This window comes from Olea europaea, chromosome 10 (assembly GCF_002742605.1).
Source record: "Olea europaea var. sylvestris chromosome 10, O_europaea_v1, whole genome shotgun sequence".
NCBI lineage: Eukaryota > Viridiplantae > Streptophyta > Magnoliopsida > Lamiales > Oleaceae > Olea > Olea europaea.
The window spans coordinates 11,845,960-11,861,671 of NC_036246.1; the positions used below are offsets into that span (position 1 = coordinate 11,845,960).

The following is a 15,712-nucleotide window of genomic DNA, read 5'->3' on the forward strand; positions in this document are numbered from 1 at the left end:
GCTGGAAATATCAGTTACAGTCTATTGTAGCTTTATCAACTACCGAAGCTAAGTATGTGGCAGCAACTGAGACCATTAAAGAGGCTTTATGGTTAAAAGGTTCGTTGTAGGAGGTAATTGAACTTGTTAATCTTGTTGTGGTTAATTCTGACAGTCAAAGTGCTATTCATTTATGTAAAAATTCCTTTTTCATGAAAGACTAAGCATATAGATGTTAGAATGCATTTTATAAGGGATATAATTCAAAAAGAATCCATATTGCTTGAGGAAATACCAACTCAATTCAATCCAGTTGACATGGGAACAAAGGTACTGCCTCCCAATAATTTAAATCATGTCTACAAATGTTAAGAATTGATACTGGGTAAATTCTTTGTGATGTTACAGGTACAAATCTTTAGGATGCTGATGATTATGTGAAAGTATTCAACAACTACAGTGAAAGATTATTGTTTTTCTTGTCTTTGTTCTGATCATTGGCATCAAGGGGGAGATTTTATTGGGTCGTGATGCCAATTTAAGTGGCCCAGCTCAAAACAGGCAATGATGAAACAAAAATGCCAGCTCCTTTCTCAGATACTACAAACCATTGCCCAAACCCGAAAATGAGCCCAAAACCCAGCCCAATCTTGAAGAATAAGTGTGCTACTCTAGACCATTAGATTTGCCTCAGTTTGAGATCCATGGTGATGACTTGTTTTATAAATAGGCACTGATTGGTGCCCTAATATGGATTGGCCTGATTTTCTTGTGTTTGAGAAGCTTTTAGCCTCTCTCTTTGACCCTGTGTCTCCTCTCATCTTTTGTCTTTGTGACTTTTCTGTAATCCTTAAACCTCTGGTTTTTGAGAGTTTTGTGAAGTCTGAGTCTTGGTGATTTTTCGATCTGTTGTTGAGAGGTCGTATTTTGTAGTTTGGGTGATCTTTGTGGTCCATTGTATTAGCTGCCTTTGTTCGATCTCTTGTGGTTGGGATTTTTTGTGGTGTTTCCACGTTGTACAGACGGGTACAATGTACTCTAAGCCCAAAATACTTCAATTCTTGATGCCGATGATTCATTTTTAATTCCTCTGTTGTGTTCTGGTGATTTTAAGTTATTACAGTTACGTTGGATTCAGATTTGGTCCATCCCTCTATGGAGATCTTGACAAGGGATGCAACTGCTGTGATTATGTTGTTCAAAACCAACAACAATTAAAAAAAATTTGGTCTATAGCCATGGGGTCGCATGGCCATATTTCAAGACCAAATGGTCTTGGTATGGGTAAACCATGCGACCGCATGGATTTGGTACAAAATTTCGACCGTTTTCTAGTCCTTTTTTGTCGTTGCAAATTTGAAATTTGTGACTTTTTACTTGATTTTTGGCACCACTTCGTACTTATGGTCGATGGCTATATATAGGAGAGCCATATTCGAGAAAATTATGTTAGAAAAACATCTGCAATCCTTACTTTGTTCTAAGAATAATCAAATCCTGATTTACATTCATATCTTTGTGTTTTTCAAGTTTTGAAGAATTTCACTTTATGTTTTGGTGAAATTCTTTACAATGCTTGTTACAATCCTTCAAACCTTTTGTCGAAATACCTTTAAGAATCTCGAAAATACTGGAGAAGGGGCAAATAACGTTTGAGGACAGGGATTCCGCGTTCGAGCCTTCACATTTGTTGATATAATTTTTTGTTATTAATTCATCTTGTTGTTATATTCTCTTGTGATTTTCTTTTGTTTCTTCTCCATCCCTCAATTTATTTTCAACAATCTCAAACGTTACATTCCTTGCAATGGAGAATGAGACTACAATGGCAACCATCAAACTTATGAATCAAGACTTGGTGCAGTTGGATCGATTCGATGGTAAACTTCACACGGTGACAAGACAAGTTGAAATTTCTACTTACTGCATTGAAGATCTTCTATATTTTGGACCCAGAATTTGCGTCACTATCGGAACCTACAAATGGAGAGACCGAGGTAGTCAAGCCTGAAAGACAGAAACGACACGAAGATGAATTGATATGCCGTGGTCACATACTAAATGCATTGTCGAACCATTTATATGACTTATACACAAACACAACTTCTGCAAAGGAAATCTGGGAAGCTTTGGAGAGTAAGTACAAAGTGGAAAAGGAAGGTACCAAGTAGTTTTTTGATTTCTAAATACTTCAACTATAAATTCCTTGATAATATCTCCCTTCTTCCCCAAGTACACAAATTGCAAGTCATTATCAACAAACTAAAGGCGGTAAAGATTGAAATCCTAGAGACTTTTCAAGTGGGAGCCATAATCGCTAAACTCCCAGGGGCTTGGAAAGGATACCGAAAAAAGATCATGCATAGTTTCGAAAATTATTTTTTGGAACAATTGCAAAAGCATTTTCGGATCGAGGAAGAATCCAGATTGTGTGACAAGAGTGAAAACTCCTTTGAGGGAACTTCCAAAGCCATTGCTCTTGAAAAATCTGAACCGCCTGCAAAATTCAACAAGATGAACCCTTCGAGGAACTTTAACAAGTCCAAGAAGAAGATCAAATCAGGTGTTTTGTATATGGAAAATCTAGACATTATGCAAAAGATTGGAGACATCGAAAACAAAACAACTTCGAGGGCAAAGTGAACTTCATCTAAGATAATAAGATCGTGGCCACTGGAAGCGAAATAAATGCAATCAAGGGAAAGGTTCCTGGGTGGTGGTATGATACTTATGCTACTGTACATGTATCATATGATAAAACTATATTCAAAACATATCATGAGGTGGATGCAGACCAAGAGATTCAAATGGGCAACAAAGTTTGATCCAAGCTTATTGGAAAGGGAAATATTGATATCATCTTCACTTTTGGGAAAACTATTACCCTTACCAATGTACTACATGTTTCGAATATGAATAGGAACTTATTGAGTGGTAATCTCTTAGGAAAATTGGGTATCAAATGTATGTATGAATCCGATAAACTTGTACTCTCCCTTAATAGGAAATTTGTTGGAAAATATTATTCTAGTGAAGGACTAGTCAAACTTTGTACCGTTGACAAGGAAATGAATAAAAATAATTTTACTTATGTTGTTGATTTATTTTAATTATAGCATGCTAAATTATGACATATTGGTAAAAGTACTATGAAATGCATGAAAAATATAATTTGATTTCATATGATGAAAATAATGAACACAAATGCAAAACATGTGTAGAATAAAAAATGACTAAAAAGCCATATCAAAGTGTGAAAATGACCTCTAGTATCTTGGAATTAATACATACAGATATATGTGAATTAAATGGCATGTTAACTAGAGGTGGAAATAGATACTTCATTACTTTTATTGATGATTTTTCTAGATATACATATGTGTACTTGATGAAATATAAATATGAAGCTTTTGACATATTTAAAGTGTATTAAAATGAAGTTGAAAATCATCTAGGAAAGAAAATAAAAACATTGAAAAGTGATAGAGGTGGTGAATACTTTTCCAGTGATTTTAATTTATTTTGTGAACAACATGACATAATTCACTAATATTCTGCATCTAGAATACCCATACAAAATGGTTTGGCTGAAAGAAAGAATAGAACCTTAGTAAAAATAATTAATGTCATGCTTATATATACCAAATTGTCATTTAGTTTATGGGGTGAAGCTTTATTAAGTACATGTATGATACATAATAGGATTCCTTCTAAATATACAAATGTTTCTCCTTATGAATTGTGGAAGGAAGAAAATCAAATATTGGATACTTCAAAGTATGGGAGTATCTTGCTTACTGCAAGAACACGAATCCTAATAGGACCAAATGAGGTCCAAGAGGCATTAAATGTGCCTTCGTTGAATATACTAAGTACAGCAAATCTTATAAATTGCTAAACTTGGAGACCAATGTCATTATTGAATCAAGGGATATAGAGTTCTTTGAAGATTCGTTATCTTCGGATAATGAATTGAGGAAAAATCTTGAAAATACCCCTAGTTCAAGTGGAACACGTGATAAAATATCTTCTAAAGATATTGATGAGTCTAGTGAACCACGAAGAAGTAAGAGAACTCGAGTTGAGATGTCTTTGGGATCGAATGAAATTGATTCTCAACTTATCTCCTTTTACTTAGTAAAAGGAAATGAGTTGAATGTTGTTAGAGTAATTCCTTTTGTTCTACAAGTAGAAATCGACCCTAAAACCTGTAAAAAAGTTATGACTTCTCGTGATAGCATTTTCTGAAAATATGCAATTAAAGATGAAATGGATTTGATAATGTCTAATAAAACTTGGGAACTTGTCGATCTACCACCAAGATCCAAACCTATTGGATGTAAATGAGTATTTAGAAGAAAATATAATGTTGATGGTTCTCCAAATACTTATAAGGCTAGATTAGTAACCAAAGGATATCGACAAAAGGAAAGAATCGACTATTTTAACACTTATGCACTGGTAGCTAGAATAATATCGATTAAGACATTATTTGCATTGGCTTTGATTTATGACTTGCATGTTCATCAAATGGATGTCAAGACGACATTTTTAAATGGAGATCTTGATGAGGAGGTCTATATGAAGCAACACGAAGGGTTTGTTCTACCTGAAAATGAATAAAAGGTATACAAGTTAGTAAAATCATTATATGGTTTGAAACAGGCACCTAAGAAATGGCATGAGAAGTTTGACTTAGCAATTATATCATTCGGATTTAAACATAATTGTGTAGATAAATGTTTATATACTAAAGTGTGTGATGATTGCTTGACATTTATATGCTTGTTATTGGCGAATGGTGATTATAAGTAATTACATGGCGGTATAAAAGAAACGAAGAGGTTTCTATCTTCCACATTCAAAACGAAGGATTTTGGATAAGTGGATATCATTTTAGGTATCAAAGTCACAAAGACTAGTGGGAGTTATCACCTATGTCAATCATATTATATCGAGAATGTAATAAACAAGTTCAAACACTTGAACATAAAAGAATATAGTACTCTAATTGATCCAAGTTCAAAACTCATAAAGAATGATTGGAGGGCGATTGCTCAATTGGAATATACTAGTGCTATTGGAAGTATTATATATGCAGTTTAGTGCAAAGTCCGAATATAGCATATGCTATTAGTAAACTTAGTAGATTTACTAGCAATCCAAACAAAGATCATTGGAGGACTATTGGGAGAGTTCTTGGATACTTAAAGAAAACCAAGAACTTAGGCATGTAATATACTAAATTCTCAGCAATAATGGAAGGATTTACCAATACTAGTTGGATATCTAGCACGGGAGAAAGTAAATCCACCTCAGGTTGGGTGTTCACTTTAGGAAGAGGTGTTGTTTCTTGGAAATCAAAGAAACAAACATGCATAACACACTCGATTATGGAATCAGAATTTGTAGCCCTATCGGATATCGAGAAAGAAGCTGAGTGACTTAAGAATCTCTTCCATGAGATACCTTTGGGATCGAAAAATATTTTTTCAATACCTATCACGTGTGATAGTCAAGTGACATTAGCAAAAGTATACAATGGAAAGTCTAGACACATGAATCTTATACATGACTATATAAATAATTTATCAAGGATGGAATAATTTCCTTAAATTATGTAAAGTCAATTGAGAATTTGGCGAATCATTTGACTAAACTTCTAAATAGGGATTTAGTAACATCTACTTCGAGTAGGATGGGGTTGAAATTCCTTAACTAAAAAGGTCCACCAATGACAGCAACCCTACCTATCATTACTCAAAAAGTAATCCACGGGTTCAAAGGGTAATAACAAGTCATTCAAAAAGTTGATAGTTACAACATTATTCAAATCCGCAAAGACCCTGTCATAATTAAAATAATACTGGTTGTTACTGAAATGAGAGTTAAGCTTTAAGCTCTTAATGAAGTTCAGTACTAAAACACAAGTAACTGTAAAAGTAACAAAGGTATTGGAAAAACTTCACCTAAATAATTTTCAAGGTGGTGCCGCTTTAATAGAAAATTAGAGTTCCTCTCTTAAAAGATTGTTAAAAGGGATAAGTGCAAGGCTATAAAAGCGCTAAGTGAGTTATAAGGAACTTGAGAACACGTGGTACTCGTGTGTGTGTTCTTACCGGTATTGTTATATGGAATAACTGGTTCAAAACTACACGCTACCTTTGATTTCGACTATACTTTGTTTGAATTATACTATGGTTAGATCAAATCGAAATATATCTAATCCTTATGCATGAGTATCATATACTATGAATATGAGACTTGTTAGTTTTGAACAAGTGAGGAATTGCTATGATTATGTAATTCAAAATCAACAACAATTTAAATAAATAAATAAATAATTGGTCTATGCGACCGCATGGCATATAGCCATGGAGTTGCATGGCCATATGCCGAGACCAAATGGTCTTGGCATGGGTGAACCATGCGACCGCATGGGTCGCATGGTACAAAATTTCGACCATTTTTTACCGTTGTAAATTTGAAATTAGTGACTTTTCATTTGATTTTTTTGGCACCACTTCGTACTTATGGTCGATGGTTATATATAGGAGAGCCATATTTGAGAAAATTATGTTAGAAAAACATCTTGCAATCCTCACTTTGTTCTAAGAACAATCAAATCCTGATTTACATTCATGTTTTTGTGTTCTTCAAGTTTTGGAAAATTTCATTTTATACTTTGGTAAAATTCTTTACAAGGCTTATTACAATCCTTCAAAACTTTTGCCGAAATACCTTTAAGCATCTCGAAAATATCGAAAAAAAGGGGGCAAATAACATTTGAAGACAGCGATTCTGCGTTCGAGCCATCACATTTGTTGATATAATTTTTTGTTTTTGATTCATCTTGTTGCCATATTCTCTTGTAATTTTCTTTTTGTTTCTTCTCCGTCTCTCAATATATTTCCAACAGCAATTTACTAAACAGTGGATGTAGACTGGCTTGCTTGAAGAGGACATCGAAGATAACTATGAGGAGCATTCAATAATTATACAAGCCAGGGCTTGCTACTAACACTTACATTTAATTTGTTTACTTATTTGAAGATATTACAAAATATTAAGTACGATTGTCTCAAGAACAAAACTAAAGAATGTGATGATTTCTTGAAGCCTACTGGAAGACGATATAATTTACATGTTTGTAATGGGAACTAAGATGGACCTTCGAAGCTAGTGCTTCTATTTGAAGATATTTCAGCGTGCTTCATAGAATCAGTTGTCGAGGCATATTGATCAATACTTCTAGTGGAAGCCCACTCTTGTTGCCTCTGATTAGAGCGAGCTTTTACCTCCTCTTCCTTTTCATCGACAAATGAAAGGAATGTCCGAAGTCGTCGTGCTCGCGAGCTTCCATCACTGGACTCGGGCTCGGGCTCAGAGTAAAGTCGATTAAATTCGCGTATCAATTTTATGAAATATATGAGCAGCGCTAAGAGGCATGCCAACCCAGCTATGAAAAAGAGGCCTTCAAAGCTCGTGAGCGACAGCCTGTCTGCCTCGAGCTTTGCACCTTGTAAACTGCAAGCACTTCTTAACAGCCACTTGTCATGTATTCGTTGGAGATCGCCATTCTCCGACAGTTTCAGAATTGCTGTTGAAATGTCGACTGCCAGCTGGGAATCCCGTTGAAATGCCTGATTAAAACACGAATAAATATCAAATTGAAGCAATAAATTATGAGAGGGGTTCGAGGGATGACAAGTGGTTTAGACAAGATATACTTACAAATCCCCATCCATTTTTTGTGAACTCTTTACCAATAATACTAAATTCACAGTGTGTTGAAAGAAAAACTTCTGCATATGCACGCTCATCTATCAGAGCAGCTACACCACCATTTTGCGGACCATTCTTTAAAGCTTTAGCATAATCCTCTGGTAACTTTAGTGGAACAAGTCTAGACTCATGAATGCCAAGTTCTGCAACCAGATAATCTCGTGCAAAAGAACCCTGCTGGTAACCTATAGGGTCCTTGCTATTTATTAGATTTCCAATTCCTTTAATTGGTGAAGAGAGCTGCTGTACTGTAAGGATTGATGTTAGGCTAGCAGTGTAACTGGAGGTGATTATTAAGACCACAAATAGCCACAGTATAACCAGTAATCGTCCAAGAGTGCTGACAGTTTTTTCTCCTGCATACATCACCAAGTCAAAAATTGATCTTTTTCTACTGAAATCATTCAAGATCAAGCTCATACTGTTTCACTATAACTTACTGTGGGCAAAAAAGAGAGTCGAAAAGCTAAACCTGCAAGGTGAAATCCCAATGATAAGAAAATGACGAAATATTAATAACTTGGAGGAACATGAATGTCCACTAATACAATATTAGAAATAAAGGGGAGGACATAAAATCAAAAGCAGCACTTTGCATTTCCAGAACTTCGATAACAAAATCAGAAACTATTTGTAGAAGAAAGATATCTTCTAAAATTCATTCATAGAATAGTACTCGCTGAGACTTAAGGGCATAAATGTCTCCGATTATCTTCAATATAGTTTAAAAAGTACTTTTGTAGATGAAATGATATACATTGAAACTCACCATAGAATAGTAATGACTTGTTTTCTAGGAGGACCACGAAAATCATCATTCATCCTATGCTCCAATATCCAAACAACTACGCCCATGAATAGGAAAAAAATTCCCATGACAGACCACATCTTACGAGAAAATGGTTGAAGAAAAGCCCAAGCACTAGAATGAACCTTCTTAACAGGTGCCACTACAACTAGACCAGATTCAACGAACGGTTGAGTGAAATCTGCCATCCTTGTTCTATTAGTGGTTATTGCAATGTCTCCTACTGCAGCATCAAAAGCCTGAGTGCAAGAAGAATAACTAAAGAAATTATGTTAAGCCCATAAAATTCTGGAGTTCGAAGGCATATTTGGGATTTTACACGTACCCCTGTGGTCATCAAGCGGATAAGCTCAGTGCCACTTGGGTTGTTATGACCATCCCCATAGGAGATCATTTTGTATGGAACAGCATATGGCAATAAATTTATGGCAGCAGTGAACACATCAATGCAGTAACCTGTGAACATGTTAGTGCCTGGTACCTGAGCAACAAAGTCTAGAAAACTAACTCGATTTGGGACCCCAATCGTCAGATGCCTCCCATTGAGTGGAAACACCCACCCACGAGGTTTCAGTGTTGTTTCTCCAGGCCAGATTATAGGATATAATTTATTATTAGAACCAGAACGATCTGGTGGCTTGGTATAGAGTGAATCTGGAGGCCACATTGATAAACCGGAATTATTAGACCAATAACCAACTATTCTAGATCCTGAACCGACGACATTAATAACTTCAAATGCAGGAAAAACAAGGTTTCTATCTGAAGTAAATCTGAATGGTCCTGTCACACCAGTCATATTGACCTTTAAAATGCTCTCAAGCAACAGGTTCCCTCCGTTAAAGATGCTCAGGGTATTAAAATCCAAATTGCCTCCGTGCAATTCCTTTAACACTTGATCAGAAGAAAATGAAATGTTTCCCCCCTGCTCGAAGAATGTACCAATGGCATGAGCAAGCACCCAAACAGTGTCATAGGCATACAGACCATATGTGCTCAAACCAATGGAGGCACCAGTTTCCTCTTTTCTTGTTAGATTGTTCCACCTAGATATGAAGTCTTTTTTCGATTTTGATTCTGCAGTGTATATACGTAATGTGATAACTCCTTGAATATTCTTAGTTTCTTCCGAAGACAAGGGAGCATTAGTGTCTAAGAGAGTTGAGAGCCAATTTGTAGCAAGCCACACGTATCCCTCATTCATCAACCCCAAATATTGTGCTGTAGCCATTATATCCAGACCCCTCTCTGGATAAGTGTGAACAACAAGTATTCGGGACTCTGTTAAAGTCACTTGAACCAAAACATCTCTTATTTCTTCCATGTTCGCTCGAGATCCTAAAGGTGCTCTGTAAGAAATCTTACAGCTCCTTTCAGACAGTTGATCAGATAAGGAAGCTATACCATTCCTTCCATAATCATCGTCAACATAAATTACTATAACTTCTCTCCATCCATAGTAACTGATGATGTCAGCAATTGCTGCCATCTGAAAAAGGTCGTTGAGAGACGTCCGTACAAAAAATGGAAACTGGAGTGGAGACAGGGTCGGGTCGGTCGATGAAAAAGATAATAAGGGCACCTGAAGCTTATTTGCAAAATGGGACACAACATGAGCGGTCACGGAGGATTGGGGTCCAATTATGGCTACAGTTTTCATCTCCATGAAGCGGATAGCTGTCATCATCAAGCAGTTTGATAAGCAGCAGATTCAAGTCAAAATAAGGTCAAAAGAGTATTATTTTTTTCGACAGAATAGAAGCATTTAAGAGAAAATGAAACGATAAAAATTTAAACAGCAGAAATGAGTAGCAGTAGATGTCATACCCTCCATTATTCCTAAAAATCCACTGAAATTAGTATCATGTAATGATAAGTTGAGCTTGGTTCCTCCAAGAACATTTGCGTTGGCATTCACATCTTCTATCGCAGCTTCTATAGCTACTTTTGCAACTTTACCGATAATTGAATCAACAGAAAGTACTGAACCAATTCTCAAAACATCAGGCCTTGTAGGCAAACTTTTCGAAACACCGTAACCATTGAAGAAAGCCAGCAAGATCATAAGTAAAAAGATTTTCATGGTAAATTGTGTGATCCAAAACCAGATTTCAACCTGCTAGATAGGGAACAAACAACTTCTAAAATTAACGCAGTAAGAAATTCTGGGATATCGTGTCAACTCAATAAGCCTTCTCAGCTCAGCAAAATTAGTAAAGAATTTCTGAAAATTCTGCATTATAGCAACACCAGACAAAATAGATTTTGTGAAATAGGACAAGATAAAATCCACATATTTAACTAACAAAGTAGAAAACAACCCAATAACATGTGCCTGAAACAAATTAATAACAAATAAAAACGTGGTTTAACCCAAATATTTTCATTTATTCGCACGTTGTGAGAATTGCCATTAAGATACATATTATTTGAGATTTGAAAGAAGCTTTTGCTTTATGGATTGCATGTCCCCATCTCCTATGAAAGCCAAAAAGAAAATAAAGCATGCCAACTTTCCAGATAAAGCAAAAAAAGAAGAAACCCCCAACTATCATGGTGGTATTCATTATAAACATAATAAATTGAAGCTATCAATTCAGTTAATCAAATTGTAAACACATGCACAGACATTATTATACATAATGGGCAAAGTTGCAAAATTAGATTCAAGAATTGCTGGGTCTGGGTATGAATGATGAACCCAGATTCACTCACAAATTCATCTGCAATTGAATACAGATTACCCCATCAAACTCGAAAGAAATCTGTGATAAAACAAAAAGAAAAATCTATAGATTACCAGCAGGGAAGACTCAGAAGCCACTTGCAGGATTCCACGTTTAGCAGGCGTAAATAAACTAATAGAAATTACTTTGATGTTGTATGGAAGCAGTACATCACGTGAAATAAATGGTGCCACTAAAAAACAGGTTGGGTGCTGAAAATGGGTATTTTTATAGACCACATTTTTTCAGCGATGGTGGACTACAAGATAATTTCCACTGTACTTCAGAGTTACATATTTTGTGTTTGTGCGGCAAGTCATTTCAGGTGACGTGGACACACCATTAGAAAAGTCTAACAAAAGGAAGAAGACAAAAGGTATTAACTTTGCATGGATTCGCCTAGCGAGTTGTCCATTTTAGCAATAGGACTTGGCTTCTATTGTCTATTTAAAATAAATAAAAATTAACATAAATAAAATAAAAATTCATTCACGTAACTTCTTCGATCAAAAGCAAAATAAACAATGGAATACAAATTGACCATAATATAGAAAGAGATAATTATTGCTATGCCTCCAAATCTTAATAAACGTTACATATTTTTTCTTAACCTTTCATTTATTACACTTGTCATCTCAAACCTTTCAAAAATGTGCAACTAAAGGTGTTTTAATACTAAAATAAGGATGGGTTTCTTATTTAGAATTTTTAAGTTCAGGTGTAATCATAGGTGTGCCACTTGAGCAGGTTCGTTGGGTTGGTTCTACGTATCAACGTCCCTTCATTTTCAAGTAAACATTTTAGCCTCTAGAAGTATAAAGAAAATAGGAGTAATATCAAAACATGTGTTTTAAAGAATCCATTCAAGTCAATAGTTAAGAATTTAATGTAAATTGTCTCATTTAGTTTAAACTTGGAAAATGCAAACTATTAGCATTGAGGGGCGGAGCCAGAAGGGACGGATTTCTTTCTCTACCGAGTTGATACGTAGAAAAAAAAAATTATACTAAAAATCAAATGGGCTTGGGGCAGTGCTAGCCCAACTTCCTTCCACAACTTATACGATGGTCACGAACTATTCACACAACTTCAAATTGCTTTAATTACTGAACTTTTTTCTTTTACACTCCATCTATCACCCTCAAAAATCCGTTACCTTAGTGCTGATATGGAGGATGAAATTTCGGTGTGGTGTTTAACGGTCGTTAAATTTAAAACAAAAATGGCATCTTTAGCACAATCAACGTAAATTGTGTTTATCAAACCAAAATTTTACCTTACTTAAAAAAAAAAAAAAAAAAAGGACACTATACAAAAGACGTTTTTTCCTCAAAACCAAAACACTCATTTTCCCCATATTATCAACTATCATTTTCTCCGGCGATAATACTCCAACGACCAGAACTGCATCGAAATTCCTCTATATGGCTTCTTTCTCACATCAATATTATACTTCTTAGATGACAAAAGGGATCTCTACTGATGTCATTGGGATATTATCGTTGATGATTAAAGTCAATTTATTCTTCTACAAGACAAGTCTTATTTGGCACGACCTCAGAAAGTTTGATTTCACAAACAATTGCTTCGAGAAAGCCACTGCTCTTATCTCCAAAGTTGAGATTAATTCGATCTCCGACAATGATGAACGAAAACTTCTCGTAGATCTCAATCTGTTATCTTATTAGGACATCAAAGTGATTTGGCATGTATTTAATGGCTGTTAAATGCCACATCTGAATTTCGCAGTCACGTTAGCACTAAGTAATAGATTTTTTTAGGCTGATAAATGGAGTGCAAATGGGAAAAGTTCAGTGAGTAAGTTGAAGCAGTTTGAAATTCAATGAGCAATCCGTGATCATAGTAAGGAAGTTTTGTTACATATGCATGTCTAATGTCGGTCAGGCCGAGCCAGGGCACCCGTCGCCACTGGGGATTTTCGCGAGGATCACAAATGATGAAAGTATTCTCTTATCGCCTTAATTCATCGAGGGACATTACTAACACTCAGTTGCCATCAATTAGCTATCGAACGAGGATGGATCATAACAACACAGGTTAAAATATCTCAATTTTTTGTCGCGTTCCTCCATTTACTTAATTATTTATTTCTTCAATATTATTTTATATTTTATCTTTAAATACTATATTGATTTGAAAACATCAAATACAAAATAAGAGTTGGATAATTACGATAAAAGGTTCCCTGAATAAAATACAATACAAATAGATAAAATCATTTTATTGACTATAGAAAAAAAAAATCTAATACAAAAATATGGCAAGAGAACACATTGTCACGTTAAGAATATAATTCATGTTAATACAGATGACACGATAAGATTTATTTTTATTGAAAAATCGCCACGTGCCTGATAACAATTGAACCAAAATTCAACCTTCTAGAGTTCAACCACATTTCCTCAATTTGATCACACACTTATAAATATCTATGATATCTTGGAGTGAATTAAAAGGATTTTCGTGTTCCCTTTGCTAGTGGTAAACAACGACATCAACGATAGTGAAAAATACAAAAATAAATCATTAAATTTTTTTTCATGGTATATTTAGACAGTGTTTGATAGGGATTAAAAATAGATTTTTATAATAGATTGTGATAGAAGTTTTTAAAATGTGTGGTTGAAAAGTTATGAGACTCATAAAATATGTGGTTAATATTGATTGTTTGACTTTAATTTAGATTAAAATTATATTTTAATTCATACCAAACGGGTTGTTAGCTCTTGTTTGATTATATTTTATATAACTGACATTTTTCACTTTCTTCTTTTCAATAACACATTTTCAATAAAATAATATTATAGGTAAATTCAAAATTTGTTTTTATTTTTTAACTATACATTTTTCATCAAATCACTATTTTAAGCCCTTGTTTGACACCCTTTTAAAATTTTAATACATTTTTTTCTCTTGTTTTTAAACCTCACATTATTCAATAAAATAATATTACATGTAAATAAAAAAAATTCCTTCTTTTTAAATCACACATTCTCCCAAAAAATACTATTGCATAGTACATTTTACCAAAATTTCTCTTTATACAAACAAGTGCTAAATTTATTTATTTATTTATTATTAATTTTATTTTTTTTTTAAATGGGCATCAAACAGGTACTTAGATCCACCACAATTTGGCAATCTTTTTCATATCTAATTGGGAAACTCCACTATCCTATTGCACCTGTAGTAGGGCAGGCTTTTGTCTTCGACCTCATTCCTCATTAGTGCAACTTGCTGAGTAGAGCGTTGACATGGCTCGGTGCTTGCACAATTTTAGTATGATAGCATCTGCCATTCGTCTTTAGTGCTAAAGTATCTTTGACATTTTGTGCTTTGCAATCAAATGAGCACCACATATTTTGGAAGAACTATAAAAAATAAAAAATAAAAAATAAAAAATAAAAAATAAATAAAAATTGAATCCCAATTTTGAGGGTCTCCACCGCCCCATCCTTGGAGCATTATGAGGGAGGAAAATCGCGGGATGTGCCCCCAACAGATCAGGGAACAAGAGCTTGTCTGTATACTGGTGTCCACAAAGAGTCCAATTTCATATCTCAGAAATCGAACCCTCACATTACGGCTATCAGCAAGGTCGAAACTACCTCACTCCTATCCTTTGTACCGTTGGGCTACTCTCCGGGGGCATCTTCTCGAAGAACTAGTTTGTATTTAGGGCTGCACAAAAGAATCGTGAAACCACAAATTGAATCGAAATGATTAAATTGAAACATTGGTTCCAATCCATGTTGACCCATGATTTTTTTCCCCTTAAACCAAATCAAACTGTTTCAAAATGATTTAGTTTAGATTTTGATTTTAAAAAATCGTACAAATCGAACTGAACCGTTTTTAAATTTTTTAATTAAAACATTAATTTTATTAACTTAAAAATTTTACAATTTTCACTTTTCAGCAAAAAAAAATATCAATTTAGCAATACAAATTACAACCAATCTATTGAAATAATTATGAAATGTAAATTATGGTTTAACAAGTTCACAACGCATATTTTCACCCGATATTTAAACTAAAACATATATATATTATTGTCAAAAATTGGTTCTCAAAAGAATTTTTTAATAATCACGAAAATTTTCTTTATGATAAGATATTTTGTTTTCTTTATATCAAATTACTATTCATTCAAAGAAAATCAAACAACGTTGAATAACTTATCTCCTAAAAAGAATATCGTGGAAAGAAAGATGATACAAAAAATTAATCAGGATCTTCTTCAAAATTCTTTGAAGACAAAATTCTATCAAGAAACGATCCCTCTCAATCAAAGAATCAAATTCTTTGAGCAAAGGTAAATTTTCTCAATCAGATTCCTATTCAGGAATTGAACCAAAATTTTATATATTTAAAACTCATACAAGACTTTTCA

At 34.3% G+C, this 15,712-nt stretch overlaps 1 protein-coding gene across 3 annotated transcripts; it reads right to left on the reverse strand.

The window, feature by feature from the left end:
• Window positions 1-6,946: 6,946 nt before the first annotated feature.
• LOC111401234 (glutamate receptor 3.6) lies at window positions 6,947-11,539 on the reverse strand. 3 transcript variants are annotated; one of them, XM_023028880.1, is made up of 8 exons: window positions 11,373-11,539; window positions 11,288-11,295; window positions 10,400-10,688; window positions 8,898-10,249; window positions 8,534-8,811; window positions 8,205-8,236; window positions 7,714-8,120; window positions 6,947-7,622 (listed from the first exon to the last, which is right to left on the reverse strand). In XM_023028880.1, the coding sequence occupies exons 3-8, from the start codon at window positions 10,653-10,655 to the stop codon at window positions 7,140-7,142; spliced, it is 2,808 nt and encodes a 935-aa protein (XP_022884648.1). In that variant the 5' UTR covers window positions 10,656-10,688; window positions 11,288-11,295; window positions 11,373-11,539; the 3' UTR covers window positions 6,947-7,139. The 3 variants fall into 3 exon arrangements, with proteins under 3 accessions (XP_022884648.1, XP_022884646.1, XP_022884647.1); XM_023028878.1 differs by lacking the exon at window positions 11,288-11,295; XM_023028879.1 differs by lacking the exon at window positions 11,288-11,295 and having other exon boundaries at window positions 10,400-10,691.
• Window positions 11,540-15,712: the final 4,173 nt, after the last annotated feature.

Bases quoted from the DNA above. Each gene is read 5' to 3' on its own strand.
- LOC111401234 (XM_023028878.1), bottom strand. From the start codon at position 10,655: ATGAAAATCTTTTTACTTATGATCTTGCTGGCTTTCTTCAATGGTTAC. The intron at 8,812-8,897 runs GTACGTGTAAAA...TCTTGCACTCAG, and splicing joins TCCGCTTGATGACCACAGGG to GCTTTTGATGCTGCAGTAGG. The intron at 8,237-8,533 runs GTGAGTTTCAAT...TTCACCTTGCAG, and splicing joins CAAGTCATTACTATTCTATG to GTTTAGCTTTTCGACTCTCT.